This window comes from Cydia amplana, chromosome 20, assembly GCF_948474715.1.
Source record: "Cydia amplana chromosome 20, ilCydAmpl1.1, whole genome shotgun sequence".
Taxonomy (NCBI): Eukaryota; Metazoa; Arthropoda; class Insecta; order Lepidoptera; family Tortricidae; genus Cydia; species Cydia amplana.
Genome location: NC_086088.1, coordinates 3,462,134 through 3,482,358, shown reverse-complemented (window position 1 = coordinate 3,482,358; position 20,225 = coordinate 3,462,134). Strand labels below are relative to the sequence as shown.

At 36.8% G+C, this 20,225-nt stretch overlaps 2 protein-coding genes across 2 annotated transcripts; one reads left to right on the top strand and one right to left on the bottom strand.

Moving 5' to 3' along the window:
* Nucleotides 1–2,396: 2,396 nt before the first annotated feature.
* On the bottom strand, nucleotides 2,397–3,120 carry LOC134657603 (hyphancin-3F-like). The gene is made up of 2 exons (XM_063513169.1): nucleotides 2,972–3,120; nucleotides 2,397–2,593 (listed from the first exon to the last, which is right to left on the bottom strand). Exons 1-2 carry the CDS (start codon nucleotides 3,062–3,064, stop codon nucleotides 2,474–2,476), a joined length of 213 nt encoding a protein of 70 aa, XP_063369239.1. The 5' UTR covers nucleotides 3,065–3,120; the 3' UTR covers nucleotides 2,397–2,473.
* A 5,740-nt stretch (nucleotides 3,121–8,860) lies between these two features.
* LOC134657587 (cecropin-like) lies at nucleotides 8,861–10,954 on the top strand. Its single transcript, XM_063513164.1, has 2 exons — nucleotides 8,861–9,045; nucleotides 10,859–10,954. Exons 1-2 carry the CDS (start codon nucleotides 8,944–8,946, stop codon nucleotides 10,949–10,951), a joined length of 195 nt encoding a protein of 64 aa, XP_063369234.1. The 5' UTR covers nucleotides 8,861–8,943; the 3' UTR covers nucleotides 10,952–10,954.
* Nucleotides 10,955–20,225: the final 9,271 nt, after the last annotated feature.

Here is a 20,225-nt window from a genome sequence, read left to right as displayed (position 1 = left end):
AATTTTAGATCGCGTAGTATTTTTCTAATGCTAAAAAAATGAACAATAGATTTTTTTTTATGAAAAAGAAGTAAGTTTTACACGTCCCAGTGCTATAATAACCGTCCCAATTGTCCCAATCCATGTAATCTGACTAAATTATAAGCAATAGACATAACAGTAGAGTGTCAACTATTGGGCATTAGCATATCGACCGTTCAACTTGTTTACCTAACTTTATTTTTCCAGAGAAACCTCGGCAAGCCGATTCGCAAGGCAATCCTGGACTCCGATCAAGCCATGAAAGTATTGGACGACGTTGACGACATTTATCACGACATTGCTGACGATTAGACATGAAATTATAACTATAATAAGCTATAAACTGAAATAGATGTCATATATGTATAGATGTCTTAGGAACAGAATAAATTCAATGCCTTCCAAAACAGCGTTATTTAGGAAAAGTATATTTGGGATGGCTCCTCAAATTTTTAATAAAATACCGAATGAATTAAGAAATTTAGAGGATACGACAATTTTTTGAAAGTAAAGTATATTTAGTTGACAAAACATATTATAGTGTAAGCGAATTTTTGTTAGACTATAATTAATGGTAACTGTGCACCACAGCATGTATATAGTCACAGTCCATTAATGACAAAAAATTGTACGCCTCACGGGTCACGGCATAACATAGTGATACAACAGTAATATTACAAGATCTGTACTTATATACTATTCATACCTATGTTGGACAAATAAACGATTTTGTATTTTGTATATTGAAGAAAAAGTGACGAAACCCTCGAGTGGTGAAGGCCGGAGTTGGTCAAAGACGCCTAGTCTTAGTAAGATGGCATATAGTCGAGAAATTGGGACGGGTTCCACCGTGGCGGGGTGGCCAAGGGGTTCAAGGCGTTAGCCCGGATTGCTAAGACGCCGGTTCGAATCCGTCCTTCACCACTGGAGGGCTTCGTTAGGATACTCTAAAATAGTCTCCTTGAAAATAGGAATAAGTATTATTGTAAATAAATTATACCATAAAGTACATTACATAAACAAGCTTTTATTTAAGATTCCCTCTGTAATCAAATTTTCCAAGTTAGGGTAAAAGTCCACTTGTTTCCTATTTAGCTGAAATTTATTATACAACCATAACTTTGGCCACAATGCAAAGTTACGAATAAACATCAATAATAGATTCAGATGCCTAATTGTTTTTGCCTTTGGGCAAAATACGATTAAATACTGGTAAATTTAAAATAGTGCGGTAAAAATATTGCACGTAGTATTTTTTTTGCATTTTTAAAAACTCCTTGCTCTTACATAAATTAAGAAATCAAACGTAACATAGCTGTGTGTATGGGGCTTAAAACTTTATCTTGATATATCGGGAGATATTTCGACGCAGTTACATGCATCTTAGGGTAACATTCCATTTCTGACCGCAGCTGCACTACTGGTACTGAACGCGTCGCTCTTACTCGTACTGTCAATTTCCATAGTAAAATGAACAGTAGTGCAGCTGCGGTTGGAAATGGACTGTCACCTTAACTTTGACACCCACCCGCTATCTTCAGTTACCCGTGAACAAAATGCATGTAACTGCGTCGAAATATCGGGAGCTCGAAAACAATACAAAAGGTAATCACGGTTCATATCCCGGTCGATACAAGTCTAGTGAAACTAACCGTGAATCATTCAAAACTGTAAATTGTATGCACCCATATTTTTACACTTGACTGTACTATGCATATAGGTAGTATGACACGGTGGTTCCCTTATCTGCAGCTGACTGTACAAGGCCGTTGGCAGCGCTCACAATAGCTGGTGTTGCCCGGAGGTTATTTGGCGCGAATCAAAGGGGACCCGATTGTATTACGTATTACGTAATTGCTACCAGACTTTAGGGGTGTTGGGGTTAGATTGGATTGACAAGAATGTAAGTTTTGTGGGTTACCTAATTTACTTATCCCCGCTTAATTTAATTTACTAGCGACCCGCCCCGGCTTTGGACGGGTTAACAAATTATACATAAACCTTCCTCTTGAATCACTCTATCCATTTAAAGAAACGGCATCAAAATCCGTTGCGTAGTTTTAAAGATGTATGTAAGCATACATAGGGACAGACAGACAGCGGGAAGCGACTTTGTTTTAAACTATGTAGTGATAGTGATGATTATTTAGCCACGAGAATCTAACACCCCCGGAGTTGCAGACGCCCATAGGCTAAGGTGATCGCTTACAATCGCCTATGCCAGTGATGTCGGCGTGTGTGTGAAATTAGTGAATATGGTGAAAAAATTAAATAGGCCTAGTGTTATTTCTCTGGACAAATATAATTAAAAGGATATATTACCTATATAAAATGTAAGTAGATACGAGTATTATGCAGGATTTGAAACACTAGTGAACCTTTTAAATAAATGCAATTTTATTTAAACCTAATTATAATACATATTTTCTCTCTTACGATCTGAAAAAAAATTTTATTTGTCATCATCATCATCATCATATTTCCCGTGGTAGATTTTCTGCACGTCTCGGATGATATCCACGGCCGGTCCTGCCTTGATGATACCATCACGGATATTCTGTCCAATCTTTTCCTGTAAAAAAATACAATAGATAAAAAAGAGTACACAGGCATTGCCCCATCTTGCCCGTGTTCCTCTGTTGTTACTGACTTGTCACTAATGTTAATGTTCAGTCAGCAGCAATAGTTGCTAAGCGGGCGAGGTGTTCGAATTAAACTTTCAAACTAGCAAACCCCTTTGTCAGTAGAAAAGGCGCAAAAATTAATTAAGTACATATTTGTATGGGAGTAAGAGCGTTAAACTATACTCTGGCGAGCCAGTAGAAAACGGCGGCAAATTTGAAAAATGTATTCGCGAAAGTTATAATTTTACATTTAAGTAGCGCCTTTTCCACTGACAAAGATGCCTTGCCATTATAATAAATGTTATCTTATCTGTAATTAAACTTACTAATTCCTTTCCTAGTCCAGGCGCCGCCGAAACATTACTCGCCATCGCCATCAGGCACGTGAAAAAGAAAAACAAAACACGGAAGAATTTCATTTTGAATTTCGAATTCCAACGCACGTTCAGACAGTTGTCATGAGAATGAATTTCAAACGCTCGTGAGGTCTTTTATATAGGTGATTTGTTAATTATAAAAGATGTATTCATTTTGCTATAAGAAACTTACTCACGCTCTTTTGGAATTGGATTATAGGTACAAAGGAACGATACCAATGAGCAATGTTTCATTTGCATTTAATATTAAGGCGGTCATTTGAAATGAACTCTATTTGTATCAGAGTAAGAGTAAATAGGTTTTGTTGGACGGTAATAAAAGGTTGGTCTTGATAAAGCACGATCGGGTCAGCATCTTAGCTAGGGAAGTCCCGTCTTAAAAATTGATATGAAAAATCCCCCTTATTAACTCTTATTTGACTAAAAAACGTTATACATACTTTACAAAATTAAACGAATACTCAATACGATGGTTAGTAACAGTTTGGATTTAAATTTATGTTTTTGATACTTAACTCAAGAAAACAAATCGGAATTTGTAATTTTTATTTGTCTCATTTTATATGTCTCTATATATTAATTCATGCGAGTAATGAATAAAAATTACCATAAAAATGTTATTGATACCTAGTAAAATAATTTTTTGAAGGAAATATTTATTTCTGTATCAAATCTGGTTAGCTGTAAATGAGTTTTTACTGTTATTAGCAGTAAACTTTAAGCACTGCATTATGCGTAGTTAGGTACGAGAAATTTAATTAAAATTTATGACATTAAAAGTATTATTAAACCACAGATGGACTCAATATTTATTAAGATTACGATCTAATCAAACAGTTCCTAAAATGTTAAAATTGATTTTGTTTTTTATACCATGTATTTTGGGTAAGATTTAATTTAAATAGGTACTTCATGGTTTAGAATACTATTTTTAGTGTACCGCACAAACTTTGTTCGCGGTACACTTATGGGATCACATCGGTCTTGCAAATCAGTTAAATGTATTTTTTACAATATTATTATGACTAATAATAAAGCTCAGAAAAAATCCATACAAGTATGTATAGGTAGGTACATAATAGTAGTTTATGCAACAGTGATATAATAAGGGTTCTTAAAATTCAAGGGTCGAAGTTACAAAACGAGACGTAGTCGAGTTTTGTAAAAAAAGACCCGAGAATTTTAAGAACCAATTATGAGCTGTTGCATACATTACTTTTTCTATGACAGCTGCAGCAAAAAAAAAAATATTATTAAAAAAAAAAGAGTTATTATTAAAAAAAAAGAGTTATTATTTAAAAAAAATTGAGTTATTATTTAAAAAAAAAGAGTTATTATTTAAAAAAAAAGAGTTATTATTGTAAATGAAAACATACCTCTTTCAATCAAGATGATCGGAACTTGTATCTTTAAAAAAAATAAAGCAGTTGTATTATACTCACAAGATGACTGCTAGCAGTCATCTTATGAGCCTATAGACAAAGCATTCAAATGACATTGCTTTAGATATCACTGTCAGTCATTTAATTGACACATTTAAGTGCTGGAGTAGAAAAATATTATTAGGCTCTTCTTACTCAAATTATCGAGTAAACAGAACTAACTATCAATAAAATAATTTAAATAAAGCCAATAATATGAAACAACATGTTTTTATCGCTTTTTCCAGTGTTTCTGTCTCCAATATCGCCTGTGACGCTCCCCGATGATTTGAAGAGATTAAAACAGTTCAATAGCACTGCCGTTGAGGACGACACCAGCCATTGTATGGAGGAGTTCATGCACTGTATCAACCCGCACACGTAAGATAATATAAGATAAGATTACATAAGATACTATAAGATACCATAAGATATACATATAGTTCATCCGGTTATTAGATGAGATGAAAACAGTTCAATAGCACTGCCGTTGACGACGACACCAGCCATTGTATGGAGAAGTTCATGCACTGTCTCAACCCGCACACGTAAGATAAGATACGATAAGATATATAGTTAATCCGGTTATTTGAAAAGGTTAAAACAGTTCAATAGCACTGCCGTTGACGACGACACCAGCCATTGTATGGAGGAGTTCATGCACTGTCTCAACCCGCACACGTAAGATAAGATAATATTAAGTACATAAGATACTATAAGATATATAGTTAATCCGGTTATATGAAGAGATTAAAACAGTTCAATAGCACTGCCGTTGAGGACGACACCAGCCATTGTATGGAGGAGTTCATGCACTGTTTCAACCCGCACACGTAAGATAAGATAAGATAGGATAATTTTAATAACAAAACTTCCGTGAGACACGGACATATTAAACGTTTTCGACTTATTATACGTGAGTGACCCGTTATTAATAAGTTTAATAAGATAAGATAACATAAGATACTATTATTAAATTGTACAACGGGACTTAATCGCGTAATCCGTTGTACAATTTAATAATGTGTAATAATCGTGAAAGTTTAAATTTAATCAGTGTCACATAAGATACTATAAGATATTTAGTTAATCCAGTTATAATATCAGCTATTGTTGAGCATGAGAGTTTTAGTTCGTCGCGACATCTAATTGTCAAATAGCAGTAGGTAGGTACTGATAAATTCTCTATGGTTAAAATTGACATGTAAAATATCATTCGTAGGGTTCCGTACCTCAAAAGGAAAAAAAACGGAACCCTATAGGATCACTCGTGCGTCTTTCTGTCTGTCCGACTATTCCCCCCCCCCCCCCGAAACTACTGGGTCACTAAAATAGTTCTTTACCTATACGAGTAAAAGACAGGAAATCCTATTAGAAATCAGTCAAGCGTGAGTCGGACTTAATTAAGTACCTACTTAGTTTTTGATCCGACCCCTACGGGTTTTTACAGACATTTCATTCTTTCACGTTCCACATATAAAAATACATTTAAAAAAAATGGGGAAATGTGCGGAACCCTTGGAACGCGAGTCCGACTCACACTTGATCGATTTTATTTACAAATATACGCTGTCTATATATATATATCTATATGATGTGGATAATATAATAATGTCGTTTTAATACTCGTTTTTCAGGAATTCACCAGTTTGTGGGTTAAACTCCCTGACAGACGCTAAACGTCCATTTGAAAGCATATGCGAAATGATTCATGAAAACTGCCGTAGTAAAAAAGGTACAGCCCATTAATTTTTTACTTTTCGCACTGGTATCGTAATGTACCTACTCATGGACACATTTAGACGAACGCAAAAAAGGTTTAATTACTTACTGGATTAGATGACCTAAAGTGATTTCAAAATTAGTAAACTTTTTTTTTTGCGTTCCAATAAATTTGTCCATGAGCTGGCGTGGCTCACTCCGCGATTTCGTCGCATTGCTACAAGTACATGCGGCTCACACCAATTTTGGTGTCTATAGCCAAGGTAGTTGCCACGCACCGCTACGGAACGGACGTCTGCTCGCTCTTGCGCCACCTAGCGGTCATAACTGTCGTAATAGACGCGTTATGTTAGAGAGTGAATCTTCTGTACCTGTAGGTAGGTACTATTATTTATTCTGGACTATGTAAAATAGTCTAATAATTGATGCTAACTCTAGTCCTACATTTCAGAACACTGGCATTATTTAAATGATGATTTGGAAAATTGCCACGGAACTTTTGGAAACAATGCTAAAATACTGAGGAAGATAAAAAATTAAAAACCAACTAAAACTCCTAACTCCTAACTCCTACTGTTAAATTATCCAGTATTGCCTACGCTCATTTTTATTGTAAATAAAATTATGAGTGAATGAACCTTTGAATTTTTATTTAACTTCCTCTATATCCTCTAGACGTCAAAAATTGCCAAGAAAAATAATAATAATATTATAATATATTATGGAAAAATGGATCAGATAGTGGCGGGGTGGCCAGGGGTTCAAGGCGTTAGCCCGGATTGCTAAAGACGCCGGTTCGAATCCGGCCTTCACCACTGGAGGGCTTCGTCACTTTTTCTTTAATATATGACATCTATTTCAGTTTATCACAATAGGTATGTTTAAGTTTATGGTTTACGATAGCCGCTAGTGCTGCATTCTGGTGGCAGAACATTGCAGTAACACCCCCTATAACTATATTTAAAGCTCCTTGTCTCAACTCTAGTTTCACATGAATTCGGCCATGTTAGACTTAGAATATTATGTTTCACAAGCAATCATTGGTTTCGATCTGTCAACTAATTTAAATAATAAATAAATATTATAGGACATTCTTACACAGATTGACTAAGTCCCACAAGTAAGCTCAAGAAGGCTTGTGTTGTGGGTACTCAGACAACGATATATATAATATACAAATAGGTACAAGAAAACACCCAAGACTCAGGAATAAACATCTGTGCTTATAACAAAAAAAGCGGCCAAGTGCGAGTCGGACTCGCCCATGAAGGGTTCCGTATTTAGGCGATTTAAGACGTATAAAAAAAAAACTACTAACTAGATCTCGTTCAAACCAATTTTCGGTGGAAGTTTACATGGTAATGTACATCATATATTTTTTTTAGTTTTATCATTCTCTTATTTTAGAAGTTACAGGGGGGGGGACACACATTTTACCACTTTGGAAGTGTCTCTCGCGCAAACTATTCAGTTTAGAAAAAAATGATATTAGAAACCTCAATATCGTTTTTGAAGACCTATCCATAGATACCCCATACGTATGGGTTTGATGAAAAAAAATTTTTGAGTTTCAGTTCGAAGTATGGGGAACCCCAAAAATTTATTGTTTTTTTTCTATTTTTGTGTGAAAATCTTAATGCGGTTCACAGAATACATCTACTTACCAAGTTTCAACAGTATAGTTCTTATAGTTTCGGAGAAAAGTGGCTGTGACATACGGACGGACAGACAGACGGACAGACAGACAGACAGACAGACATGACGAATCTAAAAGGGTTCCGTTTTTTGCCATTTGGCTACGGAACCCTAAAAATGCCCTTACCGGGATTCGAACCCAGGACAAGCGGCTTCACAGGCAGGGTAACTACCCACTAGGCCAGACCAGTCGTCAAATTAATCAAAGCCATTAATTAATCATCTTATAAGGTATTTAACCACGCCGGGGCTTCCTCTTATCTCCCTCTTCCTCTTAACCTCTGAACTCACAATACCACGTTATCAAATGCGGCCCGCGAACGCGGAATTACGCAGTTTTAATGCTAATTAGTAAGTCATTTATGATGACGTATTAGTTTTACGGGTGTTCTGTTAAGTAGGTTTTTGAAGAGTTTAAAAAGGACTAGGATAGGAGTTTCTAGCTTTTCTATTATGTTCTAGTGCTGTGGAGTGTGTTTGAAATGTGTTCACTGTCATCGATATTATCCTAAAATTTTAGATATTCAATTCAACATGAATGTTGCCTCTTACAATAAAAAAAAGTCAGATTTGAAAAAAAAAACGATCGAAAATGTTTTGTTTTGAAATCAAACGGAATAAAACAAATACAACTGTGATGGTTTAAATTAAATTGAGTCAATTAGTACTACGTGTTGGAAGGTTGGAAGGGATCTACGAGGAAATACATAATATTAAATAGGTATATAAATTATTATAAGAGAAAATGTTACATAGTTGAACAAAAATCTACGCTTCAAAACTGCAAGAAAATTTAACCGTTACAAAAAGGGGAATCACTCTAATCGAGCTCTTCGGTAGTTCCCAGTTTGACCCGTACTGAACTTTGTATCATTTACCGTTACAAAAATCTACGCGGCGTCTTATCGCAAGCGGATAAAGTCCATTTCAGACTGACTCTGAGTTTAGTGATTGCAAAAATAAAATTGTTATTATCTACCAATATAACGAACGTTAACGTGTTCGACCATCATTCACTTGTCAATCGTGAGAACGCAACGTTCAGTACAGGACAATTTGAAATTCGAACATTCTAAATTTAAAATGAACTTCGGTCGTGTTTTGTTTTTCGTGTTCGCCTGCGTGCTGGCTTTGAGCGCGGTGTCAGGAGCGCCCAACCCTCGGTGGAACCCGTTTAAAAAATTGGTATGTATACATTTTTGTCTTCAGATATATTTTGCCAAATAGTTATAAGGGATGAGTAGTTTTTGACGTGATAACGTCGTATTAAATCGATGAACACCGGTAGCATGCATGAAAAAGTGTCACTATGTGGACATATCTCCATGGTCACGTTGTGGACAGATCTCCATGGTAACGTTGTGGACAGATCTCCATGGTAACGTATAAAAGTATGCAATTTTTCATCAATGTTTTCTTATGACGTTATTACGCAAAATTATGGTCCGTGAACTGACTTTACAGACAACCATATTTTTTTATTCTAATGTTACTGACGAAATTTTCTTCCTACATTCTAATTATCCTATCTTAGTATTGTTTGATGGAGAATTTAATAAAAGAGAAATGTAATATTGCTTCGAAAAGTTAATTATCTGTCCTAAATAAAGAGCTTTGCAATTGAATCTGGATTAAACGATCTTTAATTAAACTGTTCATCTAATCGAATTTTTATTACTTTTATAATTGAATTAAGACTTTTAAGACGTCAAGCGTAGTTTAAGAGTCTTAATCTAAAATCGGTAGGAAATTATACAATTTAAGTGTTAATATTCCGGTCGTAATAAAGATTTTTATTTGCTCCAGTGGCGCCGCCCTAGTGGGTGTGGGACATATTGCTTGACAGTTGACAGCTGCCAAATAGTGTGAAGATGTCGTCTCACGAAAGTTCATATTTTCACCGAATCGTGCCACGCTGAAGGCGGGATTCCATCATTTTTGTATAGGTAGTTCGTTTTTAGGGTTCCGTAGCCAAATGGCAAAAAACGGAACCCTTATAGATTCGTCATGTCTGTCTGTCCGTCCGTATGTCACAGCCACTTTTTTCCGAAACTATAAGAAATATACTGTTGAAACTTGGTAAGTAGATGTATTCTGTGAACCGCATTAAGATTTTTACACAAAAATAGAAAAAAAAACAATAAATTTTGGGGGTTCCCCATACTTAGAACTGAAAGTGAAAATTTTTTTTTTCATCAAACCCATACCTGTGTGGGATATCTATGGATAGGTCTTCAAAAATGATATTGAGGTTTCTGATATAATTTTTTTCTAAACTGAATAGTTTGCGCGAGAGACACTTCCAAAGTGGTAAAATGTGTGTCCCCCCTCCCCTGTAACTTCTAAAATAAGAGAATGATAAAAAAAAAATATATGATGTACATTACCATGCAAACTTCCACCGAAAATTGGTTTGAACGAGATCTAGTAAGTAGTTTTTTTTTTTAATACGTCATAAATCGCCTAAATACGGAACCCTTCATGGGCGAGTCCGACTCGCACTTGGCCGCTTTTTTAGCATTAGAAAAAAGGTAAACAATTGACGTGTCTTTTTATTAAAAACACTTTTGAAAAATAAGTCACGGCAAATATGTAACAATTATGAATCATATTCACTCTAACAATTCTTTTACTTTCATAAGTACCTACATAATAGTTACTGATTTTTAAAAAGCATTTTCAATTAAAAGACACGTTAAGGGGTCCGTTTCTCAAAAGCTTGTAACTTGTAATACTAATACAAGCGGATGTCACTTTTTGACAACTTTTGTTAGAAAGGGACTTGCACTTGTATTACAAGTTACAAACTTTTGAGAAACGGGCCCAAGATCGCGTAAGTTTTTTTCTAATGCTAAAAAACGAACTATAGTATTAAATATGCTTGTGCCGCACATTGGTGGAATCCTGCCTTCAAACTTCCCCAACCATCAACTTCGCTCAAGCCAAGGTACAATGTTTGTGTATGAAATCACTAATTGTGTCTCATCATTCGTTACAGGAAAAAGCGGGACGCAACATCCGTGACGGCATCATCAAAGCTGGCCCCGCGGTAGCTGTCGTCGGTCAAGCCGCGACCATTGCTAAAGGATAAAAAACATGGTTTTGTCTCTTTCTAACTAGTCACTTGGAAAGAGACGGGTGTTTAGTTAACAGTGGACACCTAATCATAGTATACTATTTATTTGTGTATACTAGTAGTATACTATTTATGTTAATATAATATAAATGTAATAGATTCTATATAATTAATTGAAGTCATCTAAATACTCATAATTTTAAATTATATGCAATAATAAAAATATTAGGTACTTACTGCAGATTTATTAGTGCAGATTTGATTTATTTTTACTATATGTGATAAAATGAAAATTAACAAAATACACACTTATTATGTTTTGCAATGAAAATATAGTCTTAATTGTATTAATGTGTTGTGTTATAAAATTGTATCAATTTTATGAAAATTATATAACTTAATAATAAGTTTAAAATGTTTTTATTTTCATTCCGATATCCTAACCTTCAAGAACAATCAGCATACAGGGTGGGTGATAACATATGATTTACCTACCGACATTTTGTACTATAGTCTGTAGTACACAGAAAAGAAAATCTTGCAAGGTTTTCTTTTGTGCATAAAGGTTAAATAAATAAATAAATTGTAATAAATAAATAAATAAATAATAAATAAATAAATAAAACCTTCAAGTACAACCAGCGTCAAATATACAGGGGGATTTTGTAAATGTCTGACAATTCAATTTCTATTTGACTCCGAGGGCTGAATATGTAGGTCACAGTGAAAAACTATTATTATGGGGCCAATCCCGAAATCAACTGTAGCTTCCATAGAAAACATATGATTCACCGAAATTTTATTAGCTATTAAAATTACACTTTAAACAACATTAATGAGCATAACAAAACAAACGGGTTGCACTCAGGGAGTGCCGGCAGAAGTGAAAACTCAATCACTATTACAAAATGTCTGCAGCACTGTGTATAATTGAGGTTAACGCCATCTAGCGTTATTTCGTCGCATTACTTGAAACCTCTAAGGACATCACTGTTAGTACTCGAGTTATATTAATACCAGTTAGAGGGAAACTCACTAGATGGCATTTAAATCAACAAAGAAAAACTCAATGACATTGAAGTAACAGTTTTTCGATCAGGTCACGTGTCCGTCCTACGTCTTACGGTCACGTGACACCTGTTACAAGTTTAACATTTTTTCCCCATCACAAAAAGTGCACAGCGCCGCTAAAGAAGTTTTCACTTAAAAAAACAACGGGTTGCACTCAGGGAGTGCCGGCAGAAGTGAAAACTCAATCACTATTACAAAATGTCTGCAGCACTGTGTATAATTGAGGTTAACGCCATCTAGCGTTATTTCGTCGCATTACTTGAAACCTCTAAGGACATCACTGTTAGTACTCGAGTTATATTAATACCAGTTAGGGGGAAACTCACTAGACTAGATGGCATTTAAATCATTGACATTACATTGGCAAAAAACTCAATGACATTACATGTAACAGTAATTTATTGTCATTTTCTTACTTAATGAATGTTTTAATTAGGTATACAGGATTTTGACTCATGGAGACCCTATACATCTCTAAGGATAATTTGATTAACTACTATATATTGTAATCTTTTAGTTATGATGACACTTAGAGACATTTACATCTCTAAATAATTTTAGATTATAGTTTTGTATCTTTGTGTTCTTTTTTTCAATACTATTGTTATAGCGTTTTTTTTTGTAATTCGACATTTAGAGACTTTATACACCTCTATGTAATACTTTAGTTTGATTTTGTATTTGCGGCTTAGAAAGTTGTATTTTATAATTGTAGATGTGTTTTTTTTTGCTGTATGTAAATTCCATGTTGACGTGTAAAAGTGCCCTTGTGGCCTATTTGCTGAATAAATGTTGATGTTTGATGTTGATGTTTTGACAGTTTTTTGATCAGGTCTGACACCAATTGTTTATTAACACCAGAAAAAATAAGGAAAATATTGAAATTATAGATGAGGGTGATTTTTAGGGTTCCGTACCCAAAGGGTAAAACGGTACCCTCTATTACTTAGACTCCGCTGTCCGTTTGTCTGTCTGTCTGTCTGTCTGTCTGTCCGTCTGTCTATCCCCAGGCTGTAACTCATAAACCGTGATAGCTTGAAACTTGAAATTTTCACAGATGATGTATTTCTGTTGCCGCTGTAACAACTACTAAAAACAAAATAAAATAAATATTTAAGTTGGGCTCGCATACAACAAACGTGATGTTCTTGCCGTTTTTTGCGTAATTTTTCATAATTAATCAACAATGATAAACAATAATAATAATTCAGCATAGGTATATAAGTCCCACTACTGCGCTGGGCACAGGCACAAATGATAAATGACAATGATAAACTAATTTACAGTACATATTATGGCCCTATTTTCCCGTACTAGTGCGTAAAATAGCACTTTTCGTGCGATGTCAAAAGTTTAAAGGGCCATATGTACTGTAAAACGTTGTACGATACACGTGCGAATATAGGTAATTCGCAACTCGTGTCGATTTAAAACACTCCCTTCGGTCGTGTTTTAATTTATCGCCACTCGTTTCGAATTTCCTCTTTTCCGCACTTGTATCGTAAATAACTATTAACAAATACTTATACCTACTTAGCTAGATTCATTCCATACCTACATTATAAACTCTATTTTTAAACTGCAAGCCGATAACTTCGATACCTCTCGGTCGCAAAATTATGCTTAACCTACAAACAGCAACACACTTAACAACTGTCCATCGGTGGACCTTATGCCTTTTGTAATAAGGTTTACGACCTGTCAGTTAACAGTGTGGGCGATGGTTACATACAATATCTTTTTTCTACTCGTCGACTGCAATGCTTAAATTAAGACTTCGTATACCAAAGTGAAATCGCATACTTTTTTCACTATGGGACCCCAACTCAACTATAATATTCATTTCGATACAGTTTAGTCAACTATAATATTCATTTTGATACAGTTTAGTCAACTATAATAAAATTGACCAATCGAAAGCGCGGAGCAAGTACCAGGGCCTCATGAGTTACGAGAAGGTGTCGTTGACCAACCGGCCGGGGGCGCGGGGCGCGGGGGCCGGGTCGCGTACGAGTATGAAGGTATCGCGGCTGCTCGCGCATCTTAGCTGTATACTTTTGGTTTTTTTACCTACATATATGATTCTTCTACTAGTTTTAAGTATTTTTTTGATGACTCGTAGAAAAAGTATTGTATACAATAGTGATATAATCAAGCGTTTCAATCTCGTACCTTACTTAGGCAACTCAGCAAGCTTCGTTGCCTAAACACGGTACTCGACTGAAAAGCTCTCCATTATATCACGATTGTATAAAATACTATTAAGTGGTAATTACACGAAGTATCGAAAAAGTGCCAAAAAGTTACTGCGTGTGCATGCACAAATGCTTTTTTGGGGAATAAACTAAAGACTTGTCATGACAACTATAAGGCAGGGTTTTAAAGACGTGTGCACTACCCTTTAAATGGCAAATAAAAGTACGGGAGTAGAAAAACATACATAACAATAGCGTAGGTATATTATATAAGCTAGACTTTTATCCGGGGCATCGATCGCTATGAACGGGTTTACGAAGTAGTGGCAAGTTATGACGAATCGGTAAACACCTCAATCATAAAAATCCATCCAGACAGTCTTGATAATCAAGAATATCTCCTAGTCTCCATTGTCTGGAAACAGGGTAAAAAGGGGAATAACTCCAATCAAGCTCTCCGGTAGTTCCCAGTCTGGCTGACCCCTGCTAAGCATCGTATCATTTACCGATACACAAACATACATTGCGCTGTATTACTAACCAATAAAGTTCATTTCAGCTTAACTTCAAATCTAATAACTGCAAAAATAAATTTGCAACAGTTTATCAATATAAGGAGCGTTCGGTGTTCGATCATCATTCACTTGTCAATCGTGAGCACGTAACGTCCAAGAGAATTTGAATTTCGAATCGACATTCTAAATTCAAAATGAACTTCAGTCGTGTTTTGTTTTGCGTGTTCGCCTGCGTACTGGCTTTGAGCGCGGTGTCAGGGGCGCCCAACCCTAGATGGAACCCGTTTAAAAAATTGGTATGTATTTTTTTGTTATTTATTGCTGTTTCGTTTCAGATATGTGGCTTTTTTTTTATCACAAGGTACTTTATGGCAACGGGTTAGGAACCCTACTTCTTTTTCACATAATTATGTTACATTCTATGACTTAGCATATTTTAACCTAATTGTGGTTTTAAACGTCTTTTGAAAAATGTTGACACTTTACACTTTACGTTGGCTACAAGTTTAATAATTATTGAAACTGAACTGTCATCTAATCGAACTTTGATTACTTTTTGATGTCACGGAATCACGCTTTTATTTAAAGCAAAGTTTTAAACTTTGCAGAACCGTATTGTAGACGGGCTTTTACACAAATTTCATAAATTCCTGGTAGTAGGTATGCTATTCTATTTTCTCTATTATTTGTTACAAAATATTAGTGGGACAAAACATCCGTGACGGCATCATCAAAGCTGCTCCCGCGGTAGCTGTCGTCGGTCAAGCCGCGACCATTGCTAAAGGATAAACAAAATGGCGCTTGTCGTTAAAGCATCTTCCCTCTCTTTCTTACTCTTAAGTTTGAGGAGATAGGTGTTTCGATAACGGTGAAAAGCCGACATGAATCTCGAAGACTTTAATAATACTTAAGTTTTATTTATGGAATTAAGAAATTATTCTTTTTAGTCCCAGTCATCTGGAAATAAGTAATCTCTTTAGAAATATGTACTCATATTTTATACACTTATTTCATTGAATTTATTTTATAATGTATGTATTTTTTTTGTGAAAATTTGAAGGCCTATTTAATAATAAAAAAAGAGAAGTTTGCCAAAAAAACTCTCTATTTAATTGTAAAGAATCGTGTTATTCGTGTTCATTATAAAATTGTATCAATTTTATTGAAATACACAGATTAGTATAAGTAATATACATACTTAAATAAGCCAATCACGCTAGAGTCAATTGCAACTTCACTATGTCAAAATCTGGGCAGCAACATCGATTTTAACATTTGTAGCAGTAATCCGAACAGAACCTTTAGCTAAAATGCGAAGGGTTGCCCTCCCATAGAAAATTCGAAATCTGCTTCCTTTTCTACAGACAAACTGCCGTATTCGAACTTCAAGATATTCACAAGAGACGACACGTACTAGATCCATTCTAGACACGTTATAGTTTAGATTTCAACTAGTTCTCTTTTGCAGCGCAATTCGGGCAACCAATGTCACTTTTACTATAGATCGTGTTAGATATCTATTAGATGTGAATTAGATCTCTAAGTAATATCTTGTGGAAATCGTTCAAGAGTATCTCCAGAATCGCGGAAATGTCAAATTTGACAGGTTAGATCTTAAAAATATCGTTATCGTATCTTGGCGATGTCTAAAAGATATCTAATAGATCTCTATTACAAAATCCGAATCGGGCCCAAAGTGGGTTTACCATAGTATATAAAAATACAGCCCACATAAACATTAGCAAAATCAGAAAGAACCTTTTCTAATTTAGTTATGTAATGGGTATCGAAAAAACACTAAGATACTAATTTATAAATGCGCCACACTTCCGAGTTTCCGATATAAAATAAATATCTATGGAATAAACAAAGCAATACATTAGGCGAAATAGCCCGGAAGTTTATTGACAGTGCTAGCATAGTATACCTACTATGTATTTCATCACACTCGCTCAGTAATTGTGGAATTGCATGCAGGCTTAGCGGGAGTAATAGAAAAAACGTTTTCCCTAGGGAGTAATGAAGTTTCTAGTACCATAATTAACAGTTTTTGTCTTTATACTTCATTTTTGTATCGCAAGTGTGATGAAAATCATTGTGTGTAACTCGGGGCGTAATAATATTGCAAACTCGAGTCTATAAATCGCTCCGGCAAGCCGTCGCGATTTAACTTATTCTCGTTTGCAATATTTAACTTACGCCCCATGTTGCACAATGTACTATAATCTAGAAATGGTTCCTACAGTTGGAAGTTTTTGTACGAAGAGGATTGAAACCAATCCCAAATGTTATTATAATACTCTGGATACTCATCCAGGGTATACGTAGATACTAAAATAGTATGATATTCGCATCGTATTTTGTAGTCTGAATAAACCTCTTGTCCTGAATATCGACAAAATAAAGAAATAAAAATGAATACTAACAGATAAAATATTTAAGGGGAAGAAATTGGCAATATCCCGTTTATTTATAGGAGGTGGTTTAGGTATTAATATACCGAAAGGACTTTAGTTCGGCAAAAAGAGGATATTATACCTTTTTGTATGGTTTTTGTAGTATTCTAGGATATCAGCAGGAATATACATAAAGATGAACAGCATCCAGGACATTAACCATTTATTCATTGACGTAACATTCGAACTGACGTATAGTCATAAACCTTATTCCAAGTAGTTCTGCGGCCGGAGGTCGCATACACTACAGTTCCTCCACCATAAATTATCAACATAATAGATATTTCCATATAGCCTAGCTAATGGATACTACAACAAATTAGATAACTACAACTGAACTAACTACTCCTTATAACAAACAACCTTATCAAGTCGACATTTACGAACTGGGCGAGGTTCGGGCGGTACGGGGGTGTCAGACACGGAATAGGTCTGTGGCACGTTGGCCGATGTGGCGACAGCGGATGAAGTTGACGGCGACGGCACAGCTGGCGATGGTGTGATTGCCGTCGGTGTGGTGTACGCGGCTGGTGCCGGACTAAGCGGAACCGTTTCATCTGTCGGCGTAGACGTAAACGGGATTTCGGACTGAACCGACCCCGTGCGAGTACCGTCAGGCAAGGGCATAGCTAGCGACCTACTCGTCGACGCGACACACTCGGAATCTGAGCGGGTTACGGGTTGTGTCCCTACACGTCTCCTCAACTGGTCGACGTGCCTATGAATGTGCTTGCCGGTTGTAATATCGGATACCGTGTAGTCGCTTGGTCCAGTAGAGCTAATTACCTTACCCGGTAGCCACTTCTCCCCCTTAAGGTATTGGCGGAACCAAATATCTTGACCTACAGAAAAGGTCCGAACTCCTGACTTCTCACTATTAGGCGAATCGTTTAGGACTTCCAAGACTAAGTCGGGTTTAAGAGCATCTAACTTCGTACGAAGGTGTCTTTTCTGCAAAATCGCGGCAGGAGTTTCACCAGTACTAGCATGGTTAGTATTCCTATAGTGTTTTAAGAAGGTATGTAAAGCCATGTCAACATCCTTGGATTCCGTCAAAGCCTTTTTAATTACCCTCTTTAAAGTCTTTACTGCATTCTCCGCGGCCCCATTAGACGCAGGATGGTAAGGTGGTGTAAATATGTGCTCAACACGCTCGTTTTTGATAAAATTATCAAACTCGTTGCTAGTAAACGGAGGGCCGTTATCAGTCACAACTTGTCTAGGGTTCCCAAACCTACTGAAAAGCTCGCTAAGTTTATTAACAGTAAACTTTGCTGCCGTACTGGGGACCGAAAATACCTCTAGCCACTTGGACGTCGCATCTACGGCTACTAAATACGTTTTTCCGGCTATAGGGCCCATGAAGTCTAAATGAAGCCTGGACCAAGCTCGCGCAGGGCATCCCCAGGGACGTGGTGCAGCGCGAGGAGGGTCGTCCGCGTGCACAGCGCATACTGTGCAAGCGAGGCACTTACGCTCTAAAGCTTCGTCGATTCCAGGCCACCATACGTAACTCCGCGCAATAGCTTTCGACTTTACTACACCCATGTGTGGCTCGTGAATAAGATCTAAAATTTGTTTACGACAGCTTTCCGGCACGACTAATCTATGGCCCCACATTACACAACCTAACTCCTCATACAATTCCGATTGTCGGTTAAAGTATGGCCTCATCGCAAGGACCTCACACGTCTCTGGCCAACCATCGCGGATAAAAGACAGCAACCTCTGCAACATGTTGTCTTCTGCTGTAAGCCGCTTAAGCTGACTGTAGTCTAATAAGAGCGCATCTTGCACAAAATGTAAATACGTTTGTTCTGGAACTACTTCAGCCGCGCTAGCTTGAGCATCTGCACCGGGAGGTAACCTTGAGAGCCCGTCGGCACAGTTTTCGTTCGTCTTGATGTACTCAATCTCATAGTCATAGGCTGACAAAATTACTGCCCAGCGCTGCATCCTGCTCGCTGTCATTGTAGGGATCCCGGCGTTAGGTCCAAAGATGGAAACAAGCGGCTTGTGATCAGTGCGTAAGACAAATTTCCTGCCATAAAGGTACTGATGGAATTTTTTCATGCAGTAGATAATCGATAAAGCTTCACGGTGGATTTGCGAGTAATTTTTTTCAGCAGATGTGAGCGAGCGTGACGCAAACGCCACGGGGCGCTCCCCGACCGGCCCAGGCTGCGCTAGCACGCCGCCCACGCCGCGAGCGCTAGCATCACAAGTCACAATCAGAACCTTTTTAGGGTCGTAGTGTGCTAGGACATCCGTGCTAGTCAAAGCCGTTTTGATTTCTGAAAATGAACGCTCACAATCGGCATCCCAAATCCACTCGACCCCCTTGCGTAGCAAATTATTCAACGGAACTAGCAGGTAACTAAAATTTCTTACGAACTTTGCAAAGAAATTGACCATTCCCAAAAAGGAGCGTAACTCGTTTACGTTTCCCGGTCGTTGAATTTTCAAAATGGCCTCTATTTTAGATTTATCCGCCTTAATTCCATTTTTAGAAACTATATAACCTAAATATGAGACTTCATCAGCTAAAAAGACACATTTACTTTTCTTTAGTTTTAAACCATTCTCCACTAGACGTTTAAAAACCGCGTGAAGCGCCAGTAAGTGCTCCGACTTGCTTTTCCCACCTATAATTACGTCATCCAGAAAGACCTGCACATTAGGAATGTTGCCAAATAAATTTGTCATGATACGCTGGAATATACCTACGCTGGATGATAAACCAAAAACTAGTCGGTTGTATCTAAACAGACCCCTGTGGGTATTAATCACAGTGAACATTTTCGTCTCGTCTAATTCAATCTGATTATACGCCTGAGACAGATCTATTTGGAAAAATACTGAGCACCGTTTAACCCGACATGCACATCCTCTATCCTAGGGAGGGGGTAGCGGTCTACCAACAGTACCAGATTTAATGTTGCCTTATAATCCGCACAGATTCTAAGCGTACCGTCAGCCTTGTTGACCGGCACCAGCGGCGACGCCCACTCGGAGCAATCGACGGGCTCGATAATGTTCTCCCGCAGCATGG